The sequence below is a fragment of the Rattus norvegicus genome, chromosome 3 (genome assembly GCF_036323735.1).
Source record: "Rattus norvegicus strain BN/NHsdMcwi chromosome 3, GRCr8, whole genome shotgun sequence".
Classification (NCBI taxonomy): Eukaryota; Metazoa; Chordata; class Mammalia; order Rodentia; family Muridae; genus Rattus; species Rattus norvegicus.
The window spans coordinates 78,577,601-78,596,318 of record NC_086021.1 but is presented as its reverse complement, the minus strand read 5'-3'; the positions used below and the strand labels follow the sequence as shown (position 1 = coordinate 78,596,318).

The following is an 18,718-nucleotide window of genomic DNA, read 5'->3' as shown; positions in this document are numbered from 1 at the left end:
TGCTCGCTTAACAGTTCCGGTGACGCTCCGGGAGTTTGTTTACGTTCCTCACAGACTTAGCAGTTGGCTTCTCTGGCTCAGACTCCAAGATGGGGAAGTCATTCGCCAATTTCATGTGTAAAAAGGACTTTCATCCTGCTTCCAAATCCAACATCAAGAAGGTGAGTAAAGGGATCCGGAGACGGCAGCCAGGTGCTGAGCTCCCTGCGAGAGTCATCTGTCTGAAGCCGTCTCTCCTTCCTCCGTGCTAACCCAACAGACCCAAAGATCCCCAAAGTCCGGCCTGTCGGTCAGTGTGGAGACAGCTTGGTAACACTGTCTTCTGCCCATTCAGGGTAGGCTCTGCTCCCCTGGGTCGAGACTCCTGGTTAACTGAGATCTTCTAAGAGAAATCCTCCACCACTTTCACTCTCCATCGGGCAGTGTGGTTTCTGATGGCCGCGTTCAAGTTTAGCGTTTCCAGTAATCACAGGTCAACCAGATGCTGGACACAAAAGGGTCGTGGCGAGAATTACAGCGGGAAAGAATGGCGACGGAGATTGTCTGGGCTTTGGATTCAGACTAGGATTCCTTAGTTCAGTACAGTTACATGGAGCCCCGAGGCCTCGCACAAAATAGTCAATGAGGTGATCATTAGCCTCCCACCCTATTGATTAAGAATTATCAGTGGATGCTGCCCTAGTTTGTAAAATATTTAGGAAGATTAGAGGAGATAGTATGGGAAAATACGAGAAACGTAAAATGAAGACTTAGCATTATGTTAGGAAAAGTTCTCAAAAGCATACAAACGTGTGAGAATAAATTACGCTTTAGTTGTTTCTAAACCAGTTGTGGGTCCTGTGTGTTGCCATGCATCTAAAGAATGTAAAGGCCATTTCGTTCACGCTATGGAACCGAAAGCATCTGTGGGAGCAGAGCCACAGGGAAGTGGGTGGGCCTGTCAGAGCTTTAGGATTTGAGCTTGGGCCTGTTGAATCCAGGATCTCAAAATGCATCGTGATTACTGTCCCTTGGACTGTAAGGTTTATGTAGGTAATCTTGGAAACAATGGGAACAAGACTGAATTAGAATGGGCTTTTGGCTATTATGGACCACTGTGAAGGGTGTAGGTTGCTCTAAACCCTCCTGGCTTAGCTTTCCTCGAATTTGAGGATCCCCAAGATGCTGCGGATGCTGTCCACGAGCTATGGAAGAACGCTATGTGGCTGCCACCTAAGAGTGGAACTGTTGAACGGTGAAAAGAGAAGTCGGAATCGCGGCCTGCCTACCTCTTGGGGTCATCGTCCTCGAGATGACTCCCGCAGGAGGAGTCCCCCACCACCTCTCCACAGATCCCCAAGAAGGAGAATCTTCCTGAAGCCAGAGCAGGTCACTTTCTAGAGATAGGAGAAGAGAAAGGTCTCTGTCTCATGAGAGAAATCACAGGCCGTCTAGATCCTTCTCTAGGTCTTATAGGCGATCTAGGGCAAATGAAAGGAAATAAAAGACCAGTTTGCAAAGTGGTGTACAGGAAATAACTTCATTTGACAGGAAATATGTACAGGAAATTAAGTTTTGTTTGAAACTTCATAAGCTTGGTGCATTTTTAAGATGTTTCAAATGTGTTTTGTCTCTTGGAACAGTGACACAAAACATTGTAATTTTCTGTGGTTTCAAATGGATCGTATGAGGCATATAATATCAAGAATTATTAGTTTACAATGTTCCCTGAAGCGAGATTGGATCTTTTTTGAATTTTAGTTTTTCATAGACTGAAATAAACCTAGGTCCTGCCCAGTTTTAAGTGTGATGTACTGATGATGTATAAAGCGACTGGCGGGAGTTGACTAAAGCTGTAGTCCCTCTAGCAGCAGAGACAGTGTGGCCCTTCGTGCGGGTCAAATGGTGAGCCATCTCTAAAAGCTGCTGTGAACGCAGCCCACAGAGAAAGGGTGGGAACCACACTCTGAAGGCTTTCAGAGCGGCTCCTTCCTGGCTGCTGCATGCGATGCAGAGCTTTCTTTATTTGGAAATGTAAAACCAAGACACCAGTGCCCTGTCAGTGTAGGGTACATTGTAGAGCTGAACTTCTCAGTTACTGTGCGAGATTCTTTTTCATGCTGTCATTTGTAATATGTTTGTGAGAATCCTTGGGATTAAAGTTTTGCTTACAAGAAGAAAAAGAATGTATACATTAGCATACATCCACGTCAGGGTATCTGGAAGAAATGCCAGTACTGGTTAGCTGCAGGTATAGTTACTTAAGTGTTTAAGTCTTGTTCTGTTTATTTGCACAAACTCCTAATCCCCCCGAGTCTATTTCTTTACATGTTTTATAGCCTCTTTTTTTGAGGTGGGATCTCAGGCAGTCTAAGCTGGGTTCAAACTTGCTCTCTAAGGAGGATGGCCCTGAACTCATCCTTCTGCCTCCACCTCCCACACAGTGGGATTAAAGGTGGAGGCCAGTGTCCTCAACTTTCCTTTCTCCTAAATCATAAAATAGTTTATAATATGCAAGAGAATCTTTGTGAGCACTTTGATGATGGAATTGTGGGTTTTTTGGTTTTGGGGGGCTTTTATGTTTAACGGACTGTAAGTTCTTGAGCAGTTGAGACTAATGAAATAACTGCATTCTAAAGCTTGAGATACTTAGTAATTTTTCTGTTTTGGTTGGGATTGTTTCAGACAGGGTCTCACTGTGTAGCTCTGGCTGGTCTGAAATACTTACTAGTCCTACCTCAGCCTCTCCAGTTCTGGGATTATGGCATGAGCCAACACACCCAGCCAAACACAGTGAAGACAGCTAAAGGGCATGTACATCCCGGAAGAAGCCAGTGAACTGTAACCACAACACACAGGTCAAAGCCACCTGGCTTTTCTTCTAAGTGTCGTGAGCATCCTTTGATTTCAGTGTATTAGGTGTCTTCATTAGGGAAGACGTGAGCTGGAGGCTGTCAAAACTGCTAGTGGCTAAAGCACTTGTTGCAGAATTGTAAGGATCAGAGTTTGGATCCCCAGCATCCACTTAAAAGCCAGGTACCTGGTAGCCCTCAGTAGTCCTAGCCTTCACGAGAAGAAGAGGACAGGAGCTCCTCTGTGCAAGCTGGTAGCTGGGTCCAGTGAGAGACCCTGCCTCAGTAAATGAAGGGGAGAGTGACTGAAGATTGTTTTAAACCCTGGATTCCATGCTCACACACACACACACACAAACTTCTTACTGACTTTGAATCCAATTGTTGAATTATATTTTGTTTCACTAATACAGGTATGGATGGCAGAACAGAAAATATCATATGATAAAAAGAAACAAGAAGAATTAATGCAACAGTACCTTAAAGAACAAGAGTCATATGATAACAGGTAAGTTAGTGTTGCCTGTCATCCTGTAACCACATCCTTATTTTTAGAATACTCAGTTATGGAGTCAGCCTCACTCCCATAATTATACACTGTCACCTTTTCAACTTGACCTATTCTTCACATAAAATCCACCTTCATTGGACTCATCCAGTCTGAGCAAATCCTAAATGAGGCAGTGCTTGCAGAGATGATAAACACTACATGTCACCTACTGAGATCATTGAATCGTTTCCTCTTTAATATGTTGAAATAAAAGGATGCTCGGGACACTCAGAATCCGGGTATCTTTGACCTGTCCGTTTTGGCCAGAGCCCACCAGCTTGATCCAGGCTAGTTCCTACCTTTTAGCTACTTTCCTTGTGTTTATGCTTGGTTAATTAATTGAGTAGTGGTATTTTGGTTCTGTAGACTATACTCTGAAGCAACCTTTATCTTTGGAACATTTACATTTGAAACGTGAGACATTCATCAGTTTCTGCTAATTGGGTCACGCTATTAGCATTGACATAGAGGTGTCTGCTCCATGCTGTTTTCATTTGCTTATCTTATGTGCTTGGAGCAGAATTGCTGTATCTTAATTCTTGCTTTAGCTTTTTAAGGAGCCACCAAACTTTTCCATACTAACTGCTCTCTCTTACATTTCTGACTATTAATGCAGAACATTTTGTTTTCCTACTTGCTTGTTTGTAGTTTTGCATTTTTCTCTTTTTTTTTTCTAATCTTTATTTATTGTCATTGTTATTTTCTTGAGACAGGGTCTCACACAGCCTGAGCTGGGCTTGAACTCCCTGTGTAGCTAAGGATGACCTAAAACTCTAGACTCTCCTGCCTTGAGCTCCCAAGTGCTGTCGTGTGCTACTTCCTGTGGTGTGTGATACTAGGAAGCAAACACGGGCTCCTGGGTGCCAGGCCAGCACTCTCCCAACCGAGAAATCTCTGCCCATACAGTAATAACCATGCTGATCAGTGTGAAGTGGCAGCTTGCAGTTTTGATTTGTATTTCTCAATTTCCAGTGAAACTAACCTTTTCATGTACTTGATTTAAAAATGTTGAATGGTGTTAAAGCAAAATTCGTAAGATATTTAAAATACACCTAAATTTTTTAGTTTGTTTAGTGTTTGTAAACCATCACCATATTAACTTTCAAAACATTTTATCATCTGAAAAAGAAATTTTATGTTCATTAGTGGCCGTCTCAGGTAGGGTTTTATTGCTGTGAAGAGACATCCTGAGCAACACAGTTCTTCTAGAGGACAACATTTAGTTGGGGCTGGCTTACAGCTTCAGAGGTTATCATCATGGTGAGGAACATGCAATGTGCAGGCAGACATGGTGCTGGAGAAGGAGCTGTGACTTCTACATCTTGATCAGAGACTTGTGTACCTCGCTGGGTGTGTCTTGAGCATCTAAGACCTCCATAGTGACACACTTCCTCCATCAAGGCCACACCTACTCTGACAAGACTATGCCCCTTAATACCTCTGTCACTCCCTAGAGCCAAGCATTCAGACCCCAGGCCATTTCTATTCAAACCAGCCTACTTCCCTTTTCCTAATGGGTCCCATTAGTGCGTCTTACAAGTAATTACACTTTACTTTCTACCTACAACAGTGTCGTTTTAAATTACAGACACATAAGGCAGGTTAGTTTTTTGTGACTGGTTATTTTAATTTTTAAAATACATTTATTTATATGTGTTGGGGAGCATACGAGGACTTTGATCCACATGTGGAAGTCAGAGGACAACTTAGTGAGGAGCAACTCCCTGTCTTCACACTATGTGAGTCCCAGGGATTGAACTCGGGTCAGCAATCCTGGGTGGTGGCAACTTTACCCACTGAGCCACGCATGTTACTCCCCTGATTGCTTTCCCTTAGCGTGTTTCTGAAGATCATCCACCACTTACATTAAAACAATTCTACGATAAAGATGTGTATGTATGTTCTGTTTATTTTTTAACAGTTTTTTTGTAGAATTCAATGGAGAAAGGAGAATCACACACAGTAATGTAGTATACCCTTTGTGGTTACCTTTTCCAGATAAAAAGACATTCCATACTTTAGCTTTTTCTAATACTTGGACTTTAGGCATTTATCTTTAACGCAGCAGAGTCATCCTGTCTTCAGTGGACTTCTTTTCCCAACAGCATGCTCTGCACAAAACCTACAGAAGGAGTTTTCAATCACTACCAAAAAATCTAAGAAAGTTGGAGGCATTCGTTGTATTAGCCTATTACAGAATTTTGTTAAACCTCATCTTTGTTCTCATTAGAGAATCCGGCTCTCGGGCTGTGCAGGTAGGTCAGTTTGTACAGTGTTTGTCAGGCAGGCATCGGCACCTGAGTTTGGATTCCCAGCCCCCACATAAGAAAACAGATGTGTGAGAGGTGCCTCGATCCCAGTTCTCTAGGGGTAGAGACAGGAAGATTCCTGGGGCGTGCTGGTTAACTGTTCTAGTCCAGCCATTGGGAAGCCCAGGTTTATTGAGAGACCTTGTCTAAAAAGTGAGATGGAGGGCTGGCTAGATGGATCAGGCACGTGCAATCTCTTGAGACCCATATAGAGGAAGAAGCAGAGAAGAGTTCCCACAGATCTGTCCTTTGACCTTTACATGCATGCAGACATGCTTCTACATACCACACAGAATGACTTAAAAATAAGGTGAACAGCACCCCACCTTAACTTCTGGCCTCCACGTGCATGAACATTCGCATACGTGTGCACATGTTCACACACACACACACACACACACACACACCCCACAATTAAAAATACTGTAATAGCTGACCATGGAGTGTACACCTTTAATTCTGGCAGAAGCAGGTAGATCTATATCTATATGTTCAGTGCCAGCCTGGTCCACAACCTGAGTTTCCAAACAGCCAGAGCTACACAAAGCCAGAAAGAAATTAACTACATTTCTTTTCTTTTTTCTTTCTTTTCTTTTTTTTTTTTTTTAAGTAAAGGTTGTGGCACCAAAATATCTAATGGCATGTAGGATTTCGAAACTTTTTCAGCAACAGAGTACATTTTTAAAGAAAATCTTATTAGAATAACTACATCATCTTTTTCTTTTCTTACTGAGAGAACTGGAGGGAGACTGGAAGCCTCAGGTTGACACAACCAGTCTCCAGTAAGGTAGCACTGTTCAGGGTTTGTCTTGATTTCTTCAGGGTTCCTTTTGAGATAGTGTGTGGTCATCTTCTTCCTTGACTGAACCGTTTATCGTTATTTCATTCAGATTGCTTATGGGAGATGAGCGTGTAAAGAACGGCCTGAATTTCATGTATGAAGCCCCGCCAGGAGTTAAAAAAGGTATCTTTCCTTTGCACTTTGATGTAATTGCCTGTAAAGATTTGGAAGAGGAGACAGTATTTTTTTTAATTAATTTATTTGTATATTTTATGAATGCGAGTACGTTATCACTCTCTTCAGATATGCAGAAGAGGGGATCTAATCCCATTACAGGTGGTTACGAGCCACTCTGTGGGTGCTGGGATTTGAACTCGGGACCTCTGGAAGAGCAGTCAGTGCTCTAACCACTGAGCCATCTCTCCAGCCCGAGACAGTATTTTTAGAGGGTATTTGTATTTTTCCATGGCTGTTGCTCTGACAATCTTGTCACAAGCAAAGTAAAATAAAGAGTTTCCAATGTAGTAGCTTATGTCCTTTGGGGGAATGCTCAGTACTGGCAGATAAACGTTCAGCCCTTTCACAGTGCAAACATATCTGTAGTCCTTATTAAAATACATTTTCAAATGCAAAGTCTATCACTGCCAGTGAAAACATAAAAGCTTAAAAATTAGGAGTTAACATGACTATTCTGAACGATACTTCAATGTTGTATTGTATCCTTCAGTGGTAAGGTAGACTTTTCTGCTGACATTTCTAACTTGTCCTGCTTTCCCCCTGTGCTTTGAATCTGCAATCAAGAAAACAAAGAGGTAAAGTACTTTTCTCTGTTTGAATTGATTTATAGTTGATTGTGATTTTATGGACAGTTGACAGATTTTTTTTTTTTTACTGACTGTGGTAGAAAGAAGAAACGGAAGGAGAGACAGAATACAAGTTCGAATGGCAGAAAGGTGCTCCAAGGGAAAAGTAAGACTGGTTCTTATGGGGAATGCATATGGCTGTCTCCAGTCCTCCTTGCCTCCTGCTTGTTAAGGTTCACTCACCAGAGCAAGTGACTAATTTGAAAGGGTGTTTTAATGACTTACCTCATGCAAACAGTGTGCTTCATCCAAGCCTGGATTTATGTGCTTGCTCGTTCTTTAAAACTACATTATCAGACTTAAAAATTGATGCTGGTTTTTTATTTTATAGTAATAATACACTTTATAATGTTTAAAAACTAACCTTTTTTGGGTTAGCTGATTGAATTTGTTACGTTGTTCTTAGTCATATGTTTGTTTTGTACTTAACAGATATGCTAAAGATGACATGAACATCAGAGATCAGCCCTTTGGTATTCAGGCAAGTGGCACATTTACTCTTTAAGAATAATTTTATTTAGCACATGTATCTTTACATTATTTTCCCCAAAATGTTTGTATTAGAGTTCTCTAAAGAACAAAACTGATAGGATGAGAAATACACACACACACACACACACACAGGAGAGGAATTTATGATGCTCCCTTAGAGGATGTGTTCAGGTAGTCAGCTGTTTGGTCCATGAGGTTGAATGTCTGCAGTCCTGGAGGATTCTTAGGGAGCTGCTGGTCTTTTTAGTCTGCATTGGAATCTTGAAGAAGTTGGATTTAATATGAGCAGCAACAGGATAGAGCAACTTGAACTTGCTAGTGAGAGAAAGAGTGCAAACAAGCAAAACTCAAAGCTTCCGTCTCTGAATTCTTCCTGTGTGGCCCAGGTTTAATAATCCGATCAAGAATATCCCTCACTGGAGTGTAGAACAGTTTGAGTTGATTCCATATGTAGGGAGGTTGCCAGCCAAGATTAGCATCATAGTGTTTAAGCTCAAAAAGGACTTTGTGGTTTATATTATGTCAAATGATCGGACTGAGGAGAAAACATGACCGTGCTAGGCACATGGAAGACGAGGATCAAGCTAGTGAAGGGGTAATGATGCGGTCACTCCGGCTTTCAAGTCATAGAGAACTGACTCAAGGTCGAGAAAAGATGTCAATATAAACATTACTGGGGATAACATTTGAAATGTAAGTAAATAAAATAACCAATAATTTTCTTTAAGAAAAGGATTACTGATTCAGAAACAGTCACCTGTCACTCCAGGCTGATCCCGTGAGAAACCTTGCTCAGTCATGTGCGATGTCTGTAGCAGCTTCCCTGCTGCGTCTGTCACAGCAGCAGAGCGGAGTGGCTGCAAACAGACACAGCTTAACACAGCGTTGTTACTTACAGAGTAGATTTGCTCACCACTGGCTTAGAAATGTGAAACGTCAGGGCTTGAAATAATAGCTCAGTGAAAAAACACTCACTTTGTGTGTTATGAGGGGCTGGAGCAGGACAGAAAAGAAAGGAGAAGGAAAGAGTAGCTGGGTAGGTGGCATGACTTGTTTTTCCAGTGTGTGAAAGGTAGAGGCAAGGCAAGAAGATGGAAAGCGTAACCTGGGCTATCCTGTGTAACGAGGGAGGAGGAAGATTTAAATGAGGGTATTAAGATTAGGGAACATAACATTAAACCATGCCATGACTCTTTGTGATATTTTACCATTTCTTTTTTAGATGACATTTTATAACAAGATTTTAGTATTTACATTGAATTACCTACTATAATTATAGAATTGCTTTCCCTGGAGATCTTTTTTAAAAGTAATTTAGCCAGATGTGGTGGTACATGTTTTAATCCCAATGATCTAGAAGTGTAAGTGGATGGATCTCTGTGAGTTCAAGGCCAACCTGATGCACAAAGCAAGTTCTAGACCAGTTAGGGCTGCATAATAAAACCTGTCTTCAGAGCGAAAAAGAAAAAAGCAGGGTGGGGGATCTAAGTGAGATGAGAATCAAAACAATGTTTATTATAATTTTTCAGGTTCGAAATGTAAGGTGTATTAAATGTCACAAGTGGGGCCATGTGAACACAGATCGAGAGTGCCCCTTGTTTGGTCTTTCCGGGATCAATGCAAGTTCAGTTCCTACTGATGGCTCAGGTAGGTATTAGACAAAAGTTATTTGTTTTAGAATTTTGTCAAAAAAGGAAAGATAAAATAACGTTTTTATTTACCTGAACTCTTTTGTTGCTCTTGAGTTTAATTTTCATTCCCCAAATAGAATGACCAGAGCCAGTGGTGTGACTCAGCAGTAGAGGATTTTGTGTGTTATGTGTATGAGGTCCTGGGTTCAGGCCCTAGCATGCCACTCGCTCCTCCCTGCCTCCCTGAAAGAGGAGTAAGTGGGAAATCCTTCGCTGTCTGTGTTAAAAAAAATTTTTTTTTCTTTTTTTCGGAGCTGGGGACCGAACCCAGGGCCTTGCACTTGCTAGGCAAGCGCTCTACCACTGAGCTAAATCCCCAACCCCCATGTGTTAAATTTGAAGTGCTCTGCAAGAGTTTAATTTTTTTAGCCAAGTGTCTGTGTGAACTCTGTTTATTGTTTTGTTCTGTTTTTTTGTTTTGTTTTTTTTTTTAAGCAAGGTCTCATAAAAACCAAGCTGGCCCCAAACTCACTGTGTGTGTGTGTGTGTGTGTGTGTGTGTGTGTGTGTGTGTGTGTGTGTGTGTATGTGTGTGTGTGTTCGCATGTGTGTACACTTTTGTGCATATGAATGCAAATGTGTGAGTTCCGGGAAGAGTGGAGGCCAGTGTCCATGAGGAAGGCAGAGGACACCCTCTGCTGCTGTCAGCCTTGTCCTCCTCACTGTTTACGACAAGTTCCCTTTGTGTTGGATGCTGTCTACTCCAGGCTTGCTAGTCTGTAAGCTTCCAGGCAGTCTCCTGTCTCCACATCTCTCTTGTGGTAGGAGGACTAGCGTTTTAGCTACTTTTCTATTGCTTTGAATGGGTAATTTCCATTACCAAGGGAACTTAGAGAAGAAGCACTACTTGGGACTTACCATCTCAGAAGGTGGAATCTGTGAACGTCATGGCGAGGAGGAGCTTGGCAGTACGCAGCGTGCTTCAGCAGTAGCTGAGCACTGACCTACAAGCTTCAGTTGAAACTCCTCAGGACCTTCTTAGTTCTTCATCAAAGCCCAGCTCACAGTGGAAATAACATGCTTACCTCTGTAGCATAAAACAGGTTACATGGGGTTGGGGATTTAGCTCAGTGTAGAGTGCTTGCCTAGCAAGCGCAAGGCCCTGGGTTCGATCCCCAGCTCCGAAAAAAAAAAGAAAAGAAAAAAAAAAAAAAGCACTATATATCTAGTATTGACGTAGTGGTAAAATAACTTTAAAAACAGGGCCAGGGAGATGCCGTAGTCGGCAAAACACAAGCTTTGTAGTTAAAGATTAGAAGTAACACAAATGTTATCAGTAAGGTGTTAGCAAAGTCAGCATTTATGTAACACGTGTGCAGGGATGGTCATGGAGCTCCCTGGTAGAACACGTATTCTACTTTAAAACCAATTACTGAAGTGGTGGGCAGTATTGAGGTAGTTCTGACATTTTTTAAAAAGACGGATTTGTTTATTTATGTATTTATTTACTTATTTTATATGCAGTGTTCTGCCTGCATGCCTGCAAACCAGAAGAGGGCATCAGATCCCATTACAGATGGTTGTGAGCTACCATGTGGTTGCTGGGAATTGAACTCAGGACCTCTGAAAGAGCAAACAGTGCTAGTTTTGACATATTTAAGTGTAGCCTAGAGTGGCCTCAAACATGTAGCAGTCCTCCTGCCTCAGTGCTAAGATTACAGGTTGAACTATCATGCCTGCTTTTGAAAATTAATTCTTTTAAGACTATAGTTTGTTTGCTTTTTCAAATGATTTTGAACTATGTATTTAGCATTGTACACATAAGTCAGTAAATTTTGTGTTTTAACTTACAGAAGACGCATGTTACACCCATACATTCTTGTTAAAACTTTTAACATGTCACATGAGAACACAGACAATAGTGCCAACTTTTCAGTCTAGCCAGGAACACAGACCTGATTGTCTGAATTTTCCTAGGAGAGAACGGCTATTAGCCAAGGACAACCTTGCGTTGGGTGGGATAAGTTTGACCAAGTACAAAAGACCAGAAAGAAAACGCAAGCACAAAGAATTAAACATGGGTCACTATAGATGATTAGAATCAGGTGTAGATGGCGCTCACAAAGAGTAGATTGGCTGGTCCTGCTGCAGCCTGTACTTCCTAAACCTAATAGCCCAAAGCAGCAGTTCTAAACCGGGTTGGGTGCAGCTTGGGAGTCAAATGACTCTTTCCTAGGTCACCTAGATCTATGGAAAACACAGATATTTACATTATAACAGTAGGGACATTACATTTATGAAGTAGCAATGAAAATAATTTATGGTTGGGGGTTCACCACAACATGAGGAACTATACTAAAGATCAAAGTGTTGGTAAGGTTGAGACCCACTGGTCTTAGGAAGCACTTAAGTGTTTAGTCCATATACTAACTTCCTGGAGCTGGATCAGTGGCTCGGCCGTTCAGCGTACCTGCTGCTCTTACAAAAGTCATGGCTGTGGCTTGAGTTCCTAGCACCCAGGCAGTGGCTCTCAATCACCTGGAAATCTGTGGGAATCCAGTTCTGTCTTCTGGCCTTCACTGTCACTGAGTGTAACACAGTGCCCGCAAAGAGAACACACTTAGGCATATGTGCACATGCACACACAGATGAATTCGTAAATATTTTAGTTTTAGCTTCTAAGTGCCATCACAGACTGTTTCTCAGTGAGAGTGTGCAGAGGGAAGTCCTCCCTACAAGCCTAGTGATGCTTGTGGTCTGCATGTGGGAAAGCTGCTGTGGGGAGAATTGACGTCTCAGCATAGGGTGTCTGCGCCTTCTATGGGAAGGGGAGTTAGTCTGGAGGAAAATAAAGATATATTGAAACAGTTATTTAAAGGGGGTTGTATTTTCAGTGTTTCTCATTTTCACTTGCCATGTAATCTAATACTAGGGAAGTAGGCAAGCTTAACCGTCAGCGTGTAGAGTGAGCTAAGGCACACTGACTGAACCTAGACCGTGATTCTAGTATAGAACCAAATGCATGGCTGTTAGGACTGGAAGGATACGTGGAAACAGTCAATATGCTAATTTGCTAAGATTACAGGCGAGTTTTATTTTATATTAAATATGTGATTAATTAAAATTGGAAAAGAAGCTTAAAATTTAGGCCTCGGCTTTGAATGTCATATGACGGTCTTCAGAACACTAATGTTTTCCTTTATATTCCCATATTAAACAAAATTATAGGAATAGCTGAAGAGAGCTCAGTTACTAGGGTGTTATAAAGGCTGTGTTCATAGTGAGAAAAAGCTACAGACTGAATTAATTCTTGCCTCAGTCTTTACAGAAATAAGATGTTAGGGAAATTGCCGTTTGCATGTAAGTAAGTACAAGATGTAAGTACAAGAATAAATACAAATAAATACATGGGGACTTTGATTCCGGGTATCACGTACACGAAGACTGTCTGAAGGCACTGAACTCTGACTAAATGAAGATCAAAATAGAGCAGAGCGTGGACATCTGTGCTCCAATTACGTGAACTAACGCAGTTCCCATGGAGTTGGCCGCGACTAGGCTAATGCCAGCTCCTAGGAAGCTGAGGCAGAAAGATGGAGCTGCATAGTGAGACCCTGAAAGAAAGACCTGACCTATACCTGTTGTATTGTCAAGGTTGAGAACCATCTGCCTAAACCACATGTAAGAACAATTCAACAACTTTTTCTGTTTGCTTAAATTGCAGAATTCATAAAAGTCATCAATTTTTATCCTAAGGAAATAATCATGAATATGTCATTAAAGATTTTGTATAGTGCAGAGCAAAAATCCCTAAATATGTAATAACAAGGAGTTAAGTGAATAAGTGTGAGCATTATTACCACGGCTTACTTAACGGCGCAGCAATTAAAATGTTAAGAAGAAACTGGCTTGCTGGAGCACACTTTTGATCTCCATACTTAGGGAAAGGTCATCAGATCTCTGTAAGTTCAAGGCCAGCCAGGGATGAACAGTGAGACCCTGTCCAGATAAATAAATGATGATACAAAGATTTCTTTTTTTTTTTTCCCGAGGCTCACAAAGAGGCCTTTATTATCTAGTTCAAGATACAAAGATTTCTTAATGCTATGGATATCGTGTACAACATTTGGTCAGATAAAAAGGCAGGTTATAATACATTAAGACCAGAGCCCAGTAGTAGAGGCCTTTCCTACAATGTCTGAGGCTCTAGATTTGTGCCCTAGCACTGCAGCACTTGTAATGAATTACTTAATTAAGCAGTAGTCAAACGTGTTTCCTCTTCAGGTAGGCTTGGAGTGAAATGTGTAATTTAGAAAAAGTGTTGGAAGAAATAGATGAAAAATGTTAACATTGCTGTTATTGGACTGGTAGAATTGCCTGAGACACTTTGCCCCATAGTTTTTCTTTTCTGTATCTCCAACAGTGAAAATAAATCACATTTCAATTTTTTAATGAATATTGTTTTAGAAGAATTAAAAATTGTACATAGGGGAGTGGGTATTTTAAATCACATTGCTCCATTAACAACAATGCCTTCAAAGTCTGACCTGAGTTTAATGCTGGCACTTAATGAAAGCTAACAGGAACTCTTAAAATCTCCTCAAAAACAAAATCAAAACACTGCTATATCAAATAGGAAGACTAACAATGGCTGTGTGTTCTGAATTTGAATGCAGTAAAAAAAATAAACTGACCAATTTCCTAATCCACTTGCTGATTCAAGCTAAAAACGTCTTTTCATTTAAAAAAAAAATCACCTATTGAATAATGTCCTGCCAGTGAATAGAGATTATTTTTGCAATAAGGCAATTTCAGTGGATGTGGTTATCATGGGATAATCACACCCCTGGGGTACAGCCTTGTGCCTGTAATCTCCCAGGAGTGTAATTATTTCATGATAACCGCACCCCCTGGTGTTACATTATTTCTATTATGAAATTCTTAGTATAGTATATAAAGTAACTTACTTTGATCACTGGAAACTGCAAGGTGCTGTTAGACTATTCCAGCTGTGAGGTTTACAGAGACCAGCTATAAGATTTACTTCTCCTTTACAGAGTTAAATTAGGCAATCAAAATGCTTCTTTGGGCTAAGCTGGTTTAGAATATCTTTTCTGCTGATAAGATCATCTTAAGTTTGTAAGTTTCCATCCACTCCAGACACATCCAAATTACCTCCAAAACTTGTAAGCTTCAGCAGTGAATGATGTCTTCTAAAGCATCCTTCGTACAGTGGGACTCTCAATGGCTAGCCCACATGCCTACTCTATAGTGAGTATATCTTTTTCTTTCTTTCTAACAATGTGTCATGTGACCCGAGCCCAGCTTTACCTGTTATGTAGCCAATGGTTACCATGAACTCTGATCCTTCTGCCTCCACCTCCCAAGATAACAGGTGAGAGCATGTTCACTCTACCATGGAAGCTATATCCCCAGCCTTGACACCTTTAATTCTTACTGTTGACTCTTAACTCTTAACGTGTATTACAATTAAACTTCTTTTGAAAAAGTAGAGTGGTTTTTCATCATGTTTAACAATTCTTTTTTTTTTAGATTTATTTATTTATTTTATGTATATGAGTACACTGTAGCTGTCTTCAGACACCAGAAGAGGGCATCAGATCTCATTACAGATGGTTGTGAGCCACCATGTGGTTACTGGGAATTGAACTCAGGACTCTGGAAGAACAGTCAATACTCTTAACCACTAAGCTATCTCTCCAGTCCTTTTCGTCATCTTTATTGAGCTATAATTTCAATTGAACAATTCAGTTCTATGGCTTTTAATACATTTGCAGAGTTTTATATCCACAGCAGTCAATTTTTGGACATTTTCAGTATGCCAAAAAGAAACTTAACATTTAGTTCCCAGGGAAGGCAGCCTCTGGTCTCTGTTGAAATAATTTTTAAGTTTTGTCTTTCCTTCCCAGTCCTGCTCCTGAATGACAACTCTGCGACTGATTATTTATTAATAAAGGCCTAGGCTGTGAGCTTTAGCTCATCCCCTGACCATGGTGGTTACTACCTCTCTTTAGTCCCGGCCTGCTTCTTTCAGCATCTCCCTGCTGGTTTATGTCCATATCTGTGGTCCACCTCTTTTCTCTCTGAGTCTCCTTTTATTCTCTCATGGTTTCCCAGAATCCTCTCTCTTCCTGCCAGTGTCCCACCTCCTATTTCCTGCCTCAGCTTTTTATTGACAGGTAATGCTTATAAGAGCTTCTCTGTACAGGTCTCCTTTATGTAGACTTCCCTGTTTTGGGATAATACACTCTTTGATGGATTAGAGTTTACTGTTATGCTTAAACACACAGCAATATGAATGATCATACAATAAACCTTCTAGCCCACCAAGAAACATATTTGTGTGGAATTAACTGTATTCATGAAATAAACAAATGAAATTCTATTTCTTAAGTTCTTCCTTTTCCTAGGTAAGATTTCGCATATCCTTGCTTGCTTGACTTGCAGGCTTCTGTCTATAGGATGCAGGTGTTAGCCCTAAGCAGTCACTGTGTAGAAGGGCTGAAGCACTTTAAGGGGCTAATGCCAACCTGCTTCAGCCTGCTTCTTAGCCACCCATCACACCCACCTTTTAGCCCTTTAACAATTCTGAAGTGATTGACCCAGTCCTAAAGCGCTGGCAATGCCACTGGCCCTGAGTATTATGGACCAGTAAGATGCACCATGTAGAAATGTCCAACCTCGTTATTCCTATGAGTCTATGATGTGATCGTGTATCTTCCATTTTAGCCTGATAATATGATTGGTGAGTTACATTAATTGATTTTATACATTTGGCTTTTTAGCAGATTGGATTCACAACTCACTGAACAGTTCTGACCAACCCCAAACTTTAGATTCTCTTGCTTCGACTCCCAAGTGCTGGGGCTGCAATGCATGCACCGCACCCAGCCACAGCGCATGCACCGCACACAGCCACAGGAATTGATGTTCATATGTTGAATAAACCTGAGTGTCTGGACTAAACACCACTTGGTTATGGCGTGAGTTGTTGGAACCTCTTGCTAATACATCATTAAGAATTTATATATTGGGCTGGAGAGATGGCTCAGTGGTTAAGAACACAGAGGTCCTGAGTTCAAAGCCCAGCAACCACATGGTGGCTCACAACCATCTGTAATGAGGTCTGATGCCCTCTTCTGGTGTGTCTGAAGATAGTGACAGTGTACTCATATATAAATAAATGAAAAAATAAATAAATCAATCTTTTTAAAAAAAGAATTTATATATTTGTGTTCATGAGAAGTACTGGCCTGCCGGTTTTTTGTTTGTTTGATTTGATTTTTTTTTTTTTTTTTTTTTTTTGGTTCTTTTTTTCGGAGCTGGGGACCAAACCCAGGGCCTTGCGCTTCCTAGGTAAGCGCTCTACCACTGAGCTAAATCCCCAGCCCCGATTTTTTTATTCTATTATTCTTTCTCCTTTAGATATTTGATAGATTTAACTAATATGTAGATCTGGGTCTGAAGCTGTTTATCTTCAAAGGTCATTATTATTATTTGTCAAAATTCTTTAATTGTATTAGTATTTTTAGATTTTTTTTGTCTTTTTCTTTTTAAGATTTTATTTATTTTATGTATGTGAGTACACTGTAGCTGTCTTCAGACACACCAGAAGAGGGCATCAGATCCCATTACAGATGGTTGTGAGCCACCATGTGGTTGCCGGGAATTGAACTCAGGACCTCTGGAAGAGCAGCCAGTGTTCCTAACCACTGAGCCATCTCTCCAGCTCATATTTTTGTCTTCTAAGGCATTTGGTTCATTTTAAAACTCCATGACACAGAATTCTTTATCATGTTCCTGTATTGCTTTTCTAATACACCTAGGATGTGTATGATGTTCTTTCATTCTTTTCCTATTTTAGTCATCAAATCTCTCTGTTTTTGCCTAGCCTGGCAAAAAAAGCTTTAGAGGTAGAAATCCAGAAAGTAGATTTCAGTGTGGTGAACTTTTATCTCCTGTTTTACTGTTTTCAGTTTTATTTCTTACTGAGTTTAATTTGTTGTTAATTAGGTTGTGGACTAGGTGTTTTTGAGATGCTGCAGGTCTAACCATGGCCTTACATGCAGTAGCTAAGTGCATGGTCACTGAGCTACCCTCTAGCCCCAGGATTGATGGAGCGTGTTCTCCATCAGTTCACTTCATGTGTGTGAGTGTGCACATGTGCACAGGTTAAAGGCCAGCTTGTGGGGCAAGTTGGGGGAAGCATGTGTATCCTGGGGTGAACTTGGGTCATTAGGCTGCAAGGACCTTTACCCTCTGAGCCATCTCACTGCCTCATGGAATTAGGGTTAAATCTTTCTTATGCTTCTAAAGTGTACATCCAATAGTATAATTATCTCTCTAAGCATGTGTTTTACTGTATCCTGTGATTTTTGATAAAGTTTATTGTGTGGTTAGGTCTTTTGGTGTTTTGGGTTTTTTCTCTATGTAGTGATTTCTGAAACTAACTACCCAAGTTAGGTTAGAACATCTCAAAAAGACTGCCTTGATCAGCGGGTGCTTCAGGGATGGGAATCCCCAGACTACTCATCAAAACCACTGCCAGTAAGGATTCCCTCTGAGGCAGCCCAGGATTACCCACTCGTAGAACTCAGGAACACACTCTTCTTAGAGGACTGTAGGTCATAGCAGAAAGATCCCCTGAAAGCGAGACAGCAACCGAAAAGCCATGTAGAACAAGGCTGGGTAACAAGCACAAAACGTCTGCTGTGTTTCCTGCAGAAGGGCTGTCACCTCCTGTGTACTGATAAAGAGCAATGTGCTACACATGTGATTGACCAGGGATGCTCACCTAAACTGCTGGGAGTTCAGTGTTTTAGATTAGATCATGTACCATAATTAGACCCCCCTCCCCTTCCTTCCCAGAGCTCTGCGAACACCAGGCTCAAAGCCCAACCTCTGATCACATGGTTTGTCTTTCCAGCACGTCCAGCCGCCATCCTTAGCCACTCCGTAACCTGAGCTATCTTAGCTCACCTTATGAACATAAGCTGTCCTGTCAGCTGTGGTTGGTTGGTTTATTTTCTTAAGCTGTATTTGTGGAGTTGTATCTCTCCTTTCACGTTATGTGGGTCCCACTAGTCACACTCAGAGTGTCAAGCTTGCATAGACGCTGAATCCGTCTCACCAGCCCAGGTATATGTTTTTTGTGTAGTTGACAAACGTCAACTTTCTCAGACTGGAGACAAAAGCCAGCCAAGTTCTTTTAGTAGACAGCTATTACGTCTTTATTTTCCTC

General features: G+C 41.1%; 1 protein-coding gene across 2 annotated transcripts in view; it reads left to right on the top strand.

The window, feature by feature from the left end:
• Positions 1 to 9: 9 nt before the first annotated feature.
• Positions 10 to 18,718, top strand: part of Cir1 (corepressor interacting with RBPJ, 1) — a 29,872-nt gene continuing 11,163 nt past the window's right edge. Inside the window, exons 1-7 of one of the 2 annotated variants that reach the window (NM_001007799.2) lie at positions 10 to 161; positions 3,245 to 3,339; positions 6,581 to 6,654; positions 7,273 to 7,283; positions 7,376 to 7,440; positions 7,767 to 7,815; positions 9,356 to 9,473. In NM_001007799.2, the coding sequence (NP_001007800.1) occupies positions 90 to 161; positions 3,245 to 3,339; positions 6,581 to 6,654; positions 7,273 to 7,283; positions 7,376 to 7,440; positions 7,767 to 7,815; positions 9,356 to 9,473 (484 nt within the window). In that variant the 5' untranslated portion in view covers positions 10 to 89. Of the gene's footprint in view, positions 162 to 3,244; positions 3,340 to 6,580; positions 6,655 to 7,247; positions 7,284 to 7,375; positions 7,441 to 7,766; positions 7,816 to 9,355; positions 9,474 to 18,718 lie in introns of those variants that run through there. The other variant, XM_063284122.1, reaches the window with a different exon arrangement.